Source organism: Phalacrocorax carbo, chromosome 1 (genome assembly GCF_963921805.1).
Source record: "Phalacrocorax carbo chromosome 1, bPhaCar2.1, whole genome shotgun sequence".
NCBI lineage: Eukaryota > Metazoa > Chordata > Aves > Suliformes > Phalacrocoracidae > Phalacrocorax > Phalacrocorax carbo.
Genome location: NC_087513.1, coordinates 159,327,985 through 159,341,168, shown reverse-complemented (window position 1 = coordinate 159,341,168; position 13,184 = coordinate 159,327,985). Strand labels below are relative to the sequence as shown.

At 39.5% G+C, this 13,184-nt stretch overlaps 1 protein-coding gene across 1 annotated transcript in view; it reads left to right on the top strand.

The window, feature by feature from the left end:
• Window positions 1-13,184, top strand: part of UBAC2 (UBA domain containing 2) — a 98,184-nt gene extending 85,000 nt beyond the window's left edge. Inside the window, exons 8-9 of the mRNA XM_064440641.1 lie at window positions 7,350-7,472; window positions 10,596-13,184. Of these exons, the coding sequence (XP_064296711.1) occupies window positions 7,350-7,472; window positions 10,596-10,703 (231 nt within the window). The 3' untranslated portion in view covers window positions 10,704-13,184. The remainder of the gene's footprint in view (window positions 1-7,349; window positions 7,473-10,595) is intronic.

The window sequence follows — 13,184 nt, the reverse complement described above, 5'->3', positions numbered from 1 at the left end:
TAATAATGGAAACTTACTTCTCAGTATAAACCTGAGACTTCTGTGGGAAAAAGTGACAAGCCCCACTGCCAATAGTATGACACAGGTGCATGTTTTCAACTGATGTAGCCATGACCATACCTGTGATGTCACAGCACCAGCAAGAGCCCAGTTTGGATGAAGAACAGCTGACACAAGAAGGGGAAGCCAAGAAGTTTGGAAAAGTGCTTTGAAACGGTCATTGAAGACCTGTTTCTAGTGCCTAGAGAAGATCCAAATACCCATTTATTATTGCAAACAAGGTCTGAAAGTCCTGCTCAACACTTCCCTAATGTTGGAGGAATGAACAACATCAGTTCTCAAAAATGCCATCCCTAAACTTCTGCTTGAGATGAAGTATCTATCTTTCTTTGTGGCATAGTCATCCATCACTTTATGGCTGCATTACTGCATCGTAGCAGTAATGAAAAGTGAATGTTACTGTGGTGCACAGTTTGGTACAGAACAGTATTTACCCTTACTGTCACAGATTAAACAATGACCTGACTCTTTCAGCGTTCTAAGCTAAGCACCGGTTTTTGGGAGTACCTATGCAGCTCTTCACTTACTGCCAGCCAGTCACTGTGAGTCAAATAACAGCACCCCTTCCTGTTCTGTGTGACAAGCATTGGTCTGCAAGGCCAAGTGCTTGGGCATGCACGAGTACATGAGGAAGCGTTCACAACTCTGCACCTCCCTTGAGTGCAGTGGCAGAAGCAGCCATCCCACCTCACCTCCGAGGAGCAGATGTGCCTGCCCACTGGCTTTTCTGGCTTCTGCTACAATGAAGGCACCGTGCCTGTGCTGAACTCCCTTTCATTGTCTTTCAGGCAGCGTCAGAGGCCAGATTAAGGTGTTCCTCCTAGATTTCAAAGGAAATAGCTGATCATGCTTCAGAAAAGACCACATGTGGATTTCTGAACTTCTGTGACACATGAGCTCCTCTGGGACAGTGCAGGCATCAAAGTTCAGGATGCAGCAACTAAGAGCTGGAGACAGAGCCTCTTGGCTAAGGGGATTTATTTGTAGGATAAATTTCCAGAGGAAATTGGAATATCATTAGAAATTGCTGGAGAGCTTTCTTTGGTGAAAAATTCTTGCCATCATTAAAAACAATACTCAGAATGCTAGCACTGTTAGATTTCTACCCCCTTTCAAAAGAAGGAAGTTGTTAAAGTTAAAAAAAAAAAAAAAAAACAAAAAAAAAACACAGAAGAGTTTTGTCCTCACAAAAAGAGGCAGGCTAGACATTTGAATAAGTCTACTGGAAGTTTCACCATTGCTGTTGATCTTTCTTAAACAGTGTTCTGGGCAGTAGGTATTGTGTCACTCATGGCTACGCTTTTTGTTGTTGTTGTTGTTTATAACATCAGTATGTACACTTTGGAGTCAATGTTTTGCAGAAAAATTTATGTCTGTAAAGCAAGTAAGAGTTTGTTTCTTTCAGTACTTTTTTTTAAATGAAACCTTATTGGAAAGAAGACAGACAATATTTATGTCTGTACCAAGTAATGGCTCCTATGAAGAGTAGCAAACTTTAAAAGTGTTGCTTTAAAAGATGAAATGCAAAGCAATTTCCTTTTTTTTTTTCTTTCGCTGCGGTTGTTATGTTAAGAAAAGGTGAACAGGACAGATATCAGGAGGTGCTTCCTGTTTGTGCAAACAGATGGCGAGTTGGCATTAACCATATACATGAGATAACATTATCAAAATATCTTAACCACATGCATCACTTTCAAGAGGACTTTTATAAACCATTTTCTTTCATTTCTTTTTAAATTACTCTAACTAAAATATGAGCAAATGTGACAGCTACTTAACTGGCTATTTGTTAATTGTCTGCAATACAACATTTTTAATTGTCAAGCTTTGGATAAGAAGTGCTTTTACAAAATATGCCATGGCAGGTATGTATATGGGAAACAGGTAGAGCTTCTTGTCAAAAAGAGAGGAAGAAATGGCATAACTGGGGTTTTAGCAGGGTGTACAATCAGAGACATTTGCTAGCTCTAGATATCTCTTCCTTATTCTGTAGGGAAGGAAGATACTCCTTTCCTTGTAAACAGTATTGTCCCAGACACCATTAAAAAAAAAAAAAAGGAAAGGAAAAAAAAGGCATCAAGGATGTGACCTCATAAATTGCACCTTCAGTACGTAAAGCCCTGGCAGCTATCCAAGAATAAGTCATCAATATGGCATTTCCTTACAACCTTTTCTGCAATGAAGAGCCGCTATTTTCCCATTCCCTTAATATAATCCATTCTTAAATCTCATTCTTTGGTCATCTAAACTTGTGACCGGTTTGTTGTCTTCCTGTAACAGAAGTTCCAGCACCACCAATGTTCTCCTAATCCACTTCTAGTAGTGATTTGTCAGAGACCAGTAAAATGGTCTCCTTGGTATGTTTGTATCCTATCAGGCAGTAACAGAGAATTTACTATCAACCAATTCACCCAGTTTTTGCACTGCTAAACCAAAGGAAACTGAATTTTTCTTTAGTTAAAAAATTACAATCTAGGAGCAAGGGAGGGGGAAAGGCTTACAGGCCTTTCTTAGGTGTGACCCTCACCTGTCTAGTCAAATAATTAATGAAGCAGTCTTTTTGTCAAGGGCTTTTCCTGATGACATGTGGAAGACTATGTTGCGGACAGAAATAAGGGCCCAGTCACCAATTGTACACAGTATTTTTATGAATGATAGCCTGTAGACTGAATTTTTCAGTGCTTGTCTTTCTCTAGTTACGCAGCAGTCAGGACTTCCAAAACAGAGTTTCTGATTAACACTGTGAAAACAAGTATTACAGCTGGCAATGGAGACTGGAAGTTCTTCATAGCATCCCACTGTAGAGACTAGGACCAGTGCATGCAAGTCGATGGGCACCTTCAGCCTCTTGACTGCAGTGAGCTTGGTGCTGTTTTCACACTATAAGCAGAGATGGCATCCTCGAGCTTCTCATCCTGCAGCACAAACAAAGCAATGGAGGAATTAAATATGAAAAAAAACCTAATCCTTTTGCTGTAGTAAATCTTGCAGCATTCACACAATTGGACATGGAAAAAGTGGACTAGGGAAGCAGATGTGAACAAGAAATCTTGCCTTTGTGTGGATAAGGTGACAAGTGGCCACTGTCCTGAGCACTGAATGGGGGAACATGTTGGTTTATGTCATGTGCCCAAGGACAGCAACAGGCTCTCTGTGCCAAGGGCCAGCTCTGGTACCATACAGCTCTTCAGTCTTGGAGCAGACTTGTGTGAGAAAGAGCTGTGTTTAGAAAGACCTGTGAGAAGCCCTGTTGGAACCTCATCCACTTTGACTAGGAGTTGCTTTTTAAGTTCAGGTCCTTGCCCTTGGTCCTTGCTGAGCTTTGTGGATATGCCTATGCAAATGGTGTATCTCCTTCCCTGCTCCTGACCCATTGACTTGACTTGTAGGCTTGATCTTACACCTGCCTAGCAATCTGGACTTTTGGCTAACCGTGATTACTGTCGCTGGACCTGCTTTGCTCTTCTCACTTGGATCCTGAGAACACAGCACGTCTAAGTGAGGCCGCTGCCTTGGCTTGCCTTGTTGTCCCCCTTGGCCCTCAGCTTGCCTTTCCTCTTGGAGCAGCACCTGCACTTGCTGATCCCTGACACCTAAGATTCAGGGCAAAGAAAAATGTCACCTGAGATAATCTCAGTGGAAGATAGCCTGAGTCTGTCAGCTGTGGAAGCTGGCTCTCAATGCAAGTGTTTTAATGCATCCTCCTTATCTAGTCCTTAGTCATGTTAATTCCCAGCCCCCAAACCGTTTAGTATTAAACTTAGTTATTTTTATAACAAGCCAGCAAACCAGAATCACAGAAAAACTGCCTGAATTTCATTATATGGATTAGATGGGCAGATGCCTGCCACTGAAGGTGCTGCTTGGGAAAGGAGCTTACATACTGGACCCTTGATCATCCTCGCTGCTTAATTATTAGCTCCTTTTCTGCCTCTGTTTTGGACCACTCCAGAGAGCTCTGTTGCCTAAGACAAGGCTCCTGTGGAGGATAAGGAGATGGGTGTGAGCTCATCAGTGCTGGTGCCAGGGTTCAAGTGTACTGTGAAATGCATAAATATTGTTTGCTGATTCCCTGGTAGGGACACTCAGACGATTTAGAAGCATCACTTAAATTCATCAGATTGGATATCTTCATGTGAAATCTTTATGACTTCTTGCAGAGTAAGCATGTTAGCATGGTCAGAAACCACTGTAATACAGAAATAGTCATAAAATTATGAAGGGGAGTTCTGCAAAATAATTTCTGTGAGGAAAGATAGAGCATTGGTCTGGAAATCTCGTTCTACACATGTTTTAACTGGAATTTGCAATATTTGCTTATTTAAGACATTTTTTGCTGTTTGCTTTGGGTCAAATTAAAATTCACATATCTTCATGTATTTTTGCTGTGATAGTTAAAGTTGTCTGGAAGTCTTTACACAAGTCACCATCCACACAGGAAATCCATAGCCTTGATCTCCTTCTGTGGATCTAAGACATGAGCTGCACGTCCTAATTTTTCCTCACCTTTATTCTGTGGGATTGGCCACAGCACCTGTCCCATAGTTCCTACTGTACTTCCCTGAATCTCTGCTCTTTTGAGCCTGACTTTGTGCGTGTCCATCGTGTAAGCAGAGGCAAGTTTGTGAGGGGAAAACTATTTTCTTGCAGTTAAGATAAAGAAGCCAGATGTGCCTGGTTTTGGTGCAGTTTGTGAAATAATATGCAGATGAGAAGTGGGCCATAATGTTGGGATTAATCCTAAACATTAGTGTTCACATACGCTTCAGAGTTTCGGTCTTTAATACTTGTTATTGAATGTTGGATGTTCTTACCTCATTAATATAATTAAGAACTGATGGGTTATGTTTGTCACAATTTCCAAAGGTAATTGAAATATTCTGAGGGCAACTGAAAAAGATCTTCTCACAACTATTTTGATCTAATTTGTCCAGTCTGTTATTTCTGGGAAGGGGTTAGCAGTCTTCACATGGAACTCTTCTGAATACATTAGCCCACAACCCTAGTTTATCAAGATAAATGCTGTAAACCTTCAAAATTAAAGTTACCTTTGTAAGGAGCCTGCATTTTTTTAAATTGAAAATAATGAATTCCGTGTATGTTAATTTAAAATGTATTGTAAGTTTAGAGTAAAGAAGTAGACAAATCACTTTTGTAGTGTTAGGTGACAGCACATGCGACAGGGAGGATGCGAAACCAAACTAGAATAGGCAGCTCAGTATTGAAGCTGAGGGCACAGCTGGAAAGGTACGTTTATTTCAGTCTTCAGATACACTGGAATACTGCTAAATTAATATATTTGTTGTAGATTTTATATTTCACGTGCATTATTCTGTATGACTTCTGGTGCTTCAAAGGAATGTGTCATAGTCCTGTGGGTATTTTTCAATTCACCAGTTTAATGTGAATGACCCATGGAAGCGTTATTTGCTCCTCCTCAGATCTTTTCAAAAAAATAAAAACAAGCAAAGCAGTATTAGAGCAGTGTTCTTGTTGGACTGTAGAGCTTAGTAGACTTTCAGAAATGGAAAGTTAATGAATTAAAATTCAACATAATTCTGAGTTAGGGGAAATTATAGATGGGGAAGTACAGAACGTGATTTTCCAAATCCACAGAGTAGTGCAGTGGTGTCAGTAGAAAGTCTGAGATCCCTCTCTGGGTTTAAACTACAGATTAATTCTCCTTTTTACTATGCTCCGCTGTTTGGTTAATGCAAGGCTTATACAGAATCCTTTCGTTAAAACCTCATGACTCTGAAGCAAATGTTTTACATAGTACGCAAAATAGAAATGTAGATACGTAATCATTTTTTAAATTGAAAATAACTAACAGTGGAAACTGTGTCTTGCAAACCAGTGATGACTCTTAGCTATTGTACATCTGCATAGGGAAAAATGCACTTTAGTATATAAGGGACTGGAACACTTCACAAGCTGGCATTTCAAATCTCATGATGCCTCAAATGTGTTGTTTTTTTTTTTAAGCATGCTATTGCACTGCCCCCTGTGGTGTCTGGGCTGGTAGGATCTCCTCTGAGAGAAAGGAAGAAAACAAAGGAAAGGGCAGGAAAACTAAATAAACAAGTGGTTGGTTTTTTTCTAGGAGCATGTTTAGTTGCTGCTGGTCTGATCGAGCAGAGAGCATTTAATGCTCATGGGGTATATAAAGGCAGGAAGAGTCCTCGCTGAGAGAGAAAAGAAAAAACTCTTAAGAGGAAGGTCTTCTGAGAAACGACAGTATAGAACTAAAATAGAGCAACTAGAGGAAGGAAGTCCATGTCCTATATATACAGAAAGGGAGGGGGATCTTTTCTATAGTAACGGAGGGAGCAGGAGAGGAGGAAAAGGACAGTATAAACTGCAAAGGACGTATTAACAAATTTATAGAAAAGAGATTTGAGGTTTGCTCTTCTTCCCCGCTTGCAGGGCCTGTGGTTTTGATGTGATACAAAATCCCTTTAAGATGTTTGTTTAAGCTAATAAATGAGGATTAATTATTTCTGGAGAATTAGAATGCTTATACTTTAGTATTTGCACTTTATGTTCTAAACTTATTAACACAAGACTTGAAGCTTGGTTGTTAAAAGGAAGTTTCAGTTCTGTGATTTACACACTATATACGTTACTGCTGTATTTGTATTATTACTATGTAGTTGCAAAGTGTTTTGGCACTGGATCACGGCCAGATTTTGCTATGGCACTTAATACACGGAAGTTTGGTGAGGTGGTCTGTGTGTCTGTAAGAGTCGCGCTGGTGTCACAGAAGTAATCATTTGCATGGAGATCACAGGTATCCTGGAGGTTGGGCTTGTTCTGAGTTGCCTGGTGTGGTTTTGCTGGTGCACTGAGAATCCATTTTTGCCTTTCCCCTCCACTTATTTGTTGCACTCTTTTTTTTTCCCTCATTGACTCCAGCAGCAGTCTTGCAGAGCACTTGCAGGACCTGCTGTTGCATCTCTTGCCAGGCAAATCCCTGTCAGTAAAGGGAGTGGTCCTTCAGCCTCAGAAATCTAGCGCTGTAGTAAACCAGATCTTTCATGGTGGATGTGAAACATCCTTTCCTTCTTCTGTTGGCACTTTTCCTTAATTTATAGTGATTAATTCTAATAACTAATAAAGCAGTAGCCAGTCCCAGTTTGACTTCATAAGAGACTGCAGCAGTATTTGTTGTTTAATTAAAGTATTTTACTCAAACTTTTGCCTTTCATATTACATGGGATGGATGATCTTTTTGTTTAAAAATATCTGTAGTTCTTTTTGCAAAGACTGATAGCAGTGTCTGCTTTCAGGGTGGGATGATTAACTGGAATAGACTGTTTCCTCCTTTACGTCATAGACATAATGCGAATTATCAAGATCATCGCCCGTCTGAACAAGACACACCTCCACCTACCGAGGTTTCTGAAGAGCAGGTAAACATTCTTCTGTTTTAAAATGGCATTTTAAAAGTGGTTAGGAATTACCTCTACTAATATTTTCTTATCTGTTGACACAGTTTCTTAAATGTTCTCTAGAGCAGCGCAAATTAGAATATCAGATAACAGTCAGTACAGAGACAGTGAGTTGTCATTACCATCCAAACCAGAGTTACAAATCAGCATGGGTATTTCTGCTTTTATGTTTAACTGTTGCATTCAAGGATGAGATAGTTTCACTAGCGGGGGCTATTCAAATCTGATAAAATAAATGTTTCAAAGAAGGCAGAATGAGAAATAGATTTCATTACTGGTCTTGTAGATACGCAAGTTTTCCTTCACTGAGGTCTCCAGCTTAAGTTTCCAATTCAGTCATGTAGGTTTTTTGGAAATAAGAATGTTAATTCCAGCTGTGGACTGCAACACACACTTGGTCTAAAACTTGGATGTTTCCCTCAATAATGTGTTTGATTTCTGTGATGCCACAGAGAAGTTTGGCCCTTTTCTATCAAGTATAGATTCAGAGTCACTGTAGAGATTTAGACTTTTAGACTTTTGTTGATGGTTTTATTCTCAAAAGAGAGGATGATTTACTAGGAAATTTAAGAATAATTTTATTTCTGTATTCAGGATTTATTGCATGCAGTCAAGTTCTCCAGGTTGTAGCCTATCTGCAGTTAGCTATATTGGCCATTTTAAAGTCCAAGGGCTCTGCTACCCATGAACAAGAGTGGGTTTCAAGGGTGAGTTTTTCTTGCCCTTTTTCCTTTTTTCAGGGAGGTAAATCAACACTTGCAAGCACCACACTGTCATTTCTAGTTAGTTTAAAATGAGCTTGTCCCAAACAGAAATCTTTGCTATGATCTGATTTCTAGTTTTGATTCAATGTTAGATTATGTTCAAGATGTTCAAAATTTTAATGGCACTGATGGTTTTGACTGCAAACCTGCTGGGCTACATCCAAAAAGTTTTTTTTTTAAAAAAAAAAAAAAAAAAAGAGCAAACTAACAAAGAAAGAAAAACCTCACACCAAAGAACACCGTCTGAGACAGAACCCAGAAACTTAGTTTTGGCTGACCTGAAACCCTACTCAGTGACAGGAATGGGGTGGACATAAAGATTTCCCTGCTGGGTTGGTGGGTCGGTTTGTTTTATTGACAAATTCTGCTTATGGGAACTTTTATTGTTTGGCTGGAACTAATGAAATAGTTATTAGTCTGACTTATGCTGGATTCTTACCCAAAGCTTTTTAGGCCCAGATTTATGACAGCAGTATACACTTGTATTTTCTCATGCATTGAAATTGTAGAGCTCACCTGCTTGCTGTCATTTGTGATGCTGTCTGTTTACCCTGCAAAGAAAAAAGTAATCTAAGCACCTTTGATTTCTCAAAGTACCTTTGATTAGTACCTTTGATTTTGTACTAATAACTGCACAAGTTGCCTTAGAATGGCAGAAATGCAAGGTTTTCTTCCGTTCTTCAGATTAAAATTTGCAAGTCTTCGCAGTGCTTTTGGTACAGAAATCTCTGCATTTCTTGTGGGTTTTTTAGCACCTTAAATTACCGTTACCAGTATGCGTCTCTGTTTCCTGGAGCTGGATTCAGTTCCTGTGGTTAAAATATACTCAGATAAAAAGAGCTTTTCTTTTTTACAATCTATTCCCTGTGATGCTCACTGGATATTCCTATAAATGGGAACATTGCAATTCCATCCACATTTCTTAAGGTTAGAATTCAAGGCAACTACGGTAAAAACCTTTCTTCTGAAATTTATTTCTGTAGTTAGCTTTTATTCCACTGCCTGCATTTTTCTCATAAACAACAGAGTCTTAGATGAAAAATCAGACAGAGGAAGCTTTAGAAAGTTATGGGTTACGAGATCCAGTTTGAAGTTACACTTGTTGCAGAGGTGTGACAAGTAACAATTCTTTTCTCTCTCTGCAAGAAGGTGAGAAACCGACATCAGACTGTAAGGGGAGAAAAGAGGGGAATGCACAAAAACGATCACTACCAACCAAGGTAGCCATTTTCAAACATATTGAAATGGTGTATTTAGATTAAGAAAAGGAGGACCCCCACCTCCAGGCATACTTGGCAGTAGTATATTTCTCAGTAAGCCACCAAAGCAGAGCAGATTAAAAACACTGAAAGTTCTGGAGGTGTCTTAGAAGAAGAGAAGGTTGTTTTTAATGGCACCTTTCTTTTAAAAGGCATTTAAAGCACTTTCAATACTAGTGCACATTTCTCTTGCACCGTGGGAAGAGTCCTCCTGAGCTGTAAACAGCCTCTGCTGCATTCCTGCTCAGCTTTGTTCTGCTGCTGCAGGCTCCATACAAGCAGAGGAGGAGCAGTGGTAGCTCCCAGACAGCTCCTGGAGCCCAGAATCTTCCAGGTTCAGTTGTGGTGTCTGGGCATAGGCTGTTTGGAGCAGGATGGGGAATGTTTTATGCTAGCAGTGGCCACAGTTAATTTTACATGCCGCTCCCTGCCCCCATGCCCCAGCATTGTTTTTTCCCCTCCCTGGAAGATTAACTACAAAAGTGAGTCATAAGGTGACTTTCAGTAATATGTAATTGAGAATTGTAGATGTTAAATGTACTTTAGGTTGGAACTTAACCATGAATTAAAATGTGGTTATTTATTAAATATGGCCACATTGCTTTTTAGATGTGGTATTTTGAGTATCTGTTAGCACAGAGCAAAAAGGTTAGGTGCCAAGTACATGATATTGTAAAGAGGGATGGTCAAGTGGGTGCTGATTACCAAAATCACTGTCTTAATATGCCCTTTTCCAGGTGAGTCTTCCATTAAATGTCATTGACTTATGCTTTTTTGAACTGGACTGGCTAGGGAAATACAGGTGTGGTATTTTCAGCCAACGGTTGTTTTCCAATAAACTATCAGAAAGCAGTCATCTATGTCTGTGGCAATGTTTTCAAGCATGCTGTCCCAGATATGTCTTTGTGACGGTGCGTAGCCATGCTTGCTTACCCTCTGGAAGGCTTTTGAGCAGCCTTATCAGTGGAAAAGTGATCTGTGACACTTTTCACATGACTAATGCACACACAGTGTGAATAAAACTCTTGTTTTAAAGCAGTGTCACATTCTTTCTTTTCCAGGTTGCACGACTTATGGAAATGGGTTTTTCCAGGGGAGATGCTCTAGAAGCTCTGAGGGCTTCAAATAATGACTTAAATGTAGCCACTAATTTTCTACTGCAGCACTGATGGTTTTCTCTGGGAAGGAACTTCACTCGATGGGTTTGTACATGTATGAAAGAGGATCAAAGCCACCTGCTGGACAGACTCACGAAGGTCGTCCCTGCAAGAGCGTCAGGAAAGAGAAACTGGCTTCGCGTGACTGGTGACTCAAAGGGATGTTAATGAATGACACGAACTGTTCCCAAGCCTTCAGATCACTTGGTGGTTTCTAGTCTGGTTATCCTTATCAGAATAACTTTAGTTTCTACTTATTGCTGGATATCACCTAAATTTATTTTTAAAATAAAGTAGGTGGTTTTTTCTTGTAAATCCTTGTTAGACATGTTATCAGACTTAATGACTAGGAAAAGAAGCTCCAACAAGCACGATGACTAGATTTACCTGTCAAGAAAAATGGCATTTTCTTCATTTACCAGTCTAATTTCTCTAGCTTACATGTTATTTTACAGTACTTGATTTTTGATTACAGTAATAAGAGGCTTGAAGATCATTTTCAGCTGTGTAAAGGGTTATGGGACTATTTTGTCATTCTTCAGAAAGTTTTATTAATGCCTGTAATATTTTATTTCTTGAATTCCTTTTGAAATAAAAGTTGTCATTCAGCACATAATACACAGATAGGATGCGAGAAGATTCATGTGCATATTGCAAGCTATGGTAAGTGACCACTGTAAATATAAATTTTCACAAACTGAGTGAATTGCTCTTCAGGCACAGGTCGTGAAGATACTGGTGATACAGGTGAATCGAATGATACCTTAAGATCAGAACTGAAATTATTTGAATGGCTTCCATGTCTAATTCAGACAGACTTCTGTAACGATGGATGTACGCTCAGTGTCCTATGTGCTGGTTTCATTTTTTTGAGCTGGCTACATACTGTCTTAAAAGAAAATGATAAAAAGCTAACTTTTCTATATATAGTTCTAGTTTTCTACTGTCAAAGATGTGGATGGCCCTGCGTTTGCTGAATCCTCACTGACTGAAGCAACTTACTGTTGATCACAGACTGGAATGTTAACCTTAAGGGTGATTCAGGCTAACACAGGAGGTAACAGGATGCTAATGCTAATGCCAAGGTAGTACAGTATTGGTTTTGAAGCTTAGATTGATAAATTAACTTAGGTGGCTTGACTCAGAAGTGCTCAGTATTAGCACCTTAGGAGTTTCAGGAGGAGGGGTGGAGGGAGCTGAACATCTCTATAAAACCAAGCTGAAGTAATACAAGATTCCAAACTGTGACTCCGTGAAACCACTCTACTCGTGTATCTCAAACATTTAATATACGTTTCTGTATGTAGTTTTGTTTGTACATTGTGTGTATGTATGTGTCTATTTATATACACAGGCATATTTAATACATAAATTTAGAATAAGATACAGGTCATGAGAAGCATAACAAAGGCAATAATGGCAGGTGCAAAGGGGAGGAGGTGAAAGAATACAGCAGACAGAAGGATGTTTTGAACACGTGTACCAAAGTACAGACCTGCACAGTGTCACTTGGCCTGGAAAATATACTGGGAAATTACAGGGCAAGATTTAGGGGGACGGAGATACCTTTCTGTTTGGGTTTTTTTTTTAATTGACTGATAAAACTGAAAAAAGTCCCTCAGGCATACAAGTCCATATCCAGAAATGACACCAAATTCATGCAGCTTTTGGCACACGACATAATTTTTAGTAAAGTCAATGCTCTGTGTGTATTTTTTTTTAGTGTTTTCCAGTCGGTGAAGTATGGGGGTTTTTTTGAATGACTATGTTTTCCTGGGCTTTGATCAGCCTCCTTCAGGGTTTGGCTTGCTGCTATGATCACATTATTTAGGCAAGGTCTGCTTATAATTGAAAGGTTTTGTTTGTGTGAAGCTTGAGTGGCTCTCTGTGTAGGCGTGGGGTGTTTTTGTACCCAGAGAACTCTGGAAACCTGTCTTACAAGGGAAAGGGCAAATGTAAGAGAAAAAGCCCTACAATGATTTGTATATCTAAACAAGTTACATGTTTTGAAACAAGTACAGGTTTTAATTTTGAAACGTACAGATATTTCCTTCACAAATATTTTCTCAAAAGTAGCAATAAAGACTAGTGAATTACTTTGGAAGTAAAATTTTGTCTGTAGGAGATAACAGTCCACCAAGCGCAGGGTAAATAATATATGACCTATGCCCTTTCCAACATTGCCCTGCTCTAGGGATGAGCACAAAGAGCATTTATTCCCCAGAATTTTCAAACATGTCAAGTGGTACTCGGGACGTATAAGTGGATATTCTCCAAGTCTAAATCCTGTCTTACTATTATCTATACACGGGGTGTCCAAATGTCACCAGCTGTTGGGAAAACCCGTTTTGCTGGGCATTTCATAAACGTGTCAAACACAGTGGGTAAAATTCGAGTCTTGATGATGTCAGCTGAAAACTCCCCTTGGCATCTGTGAGAAGTTTGTGCTCAAAATGCTTCCAGGGTTGTGATTTCCAATCACACACACACACA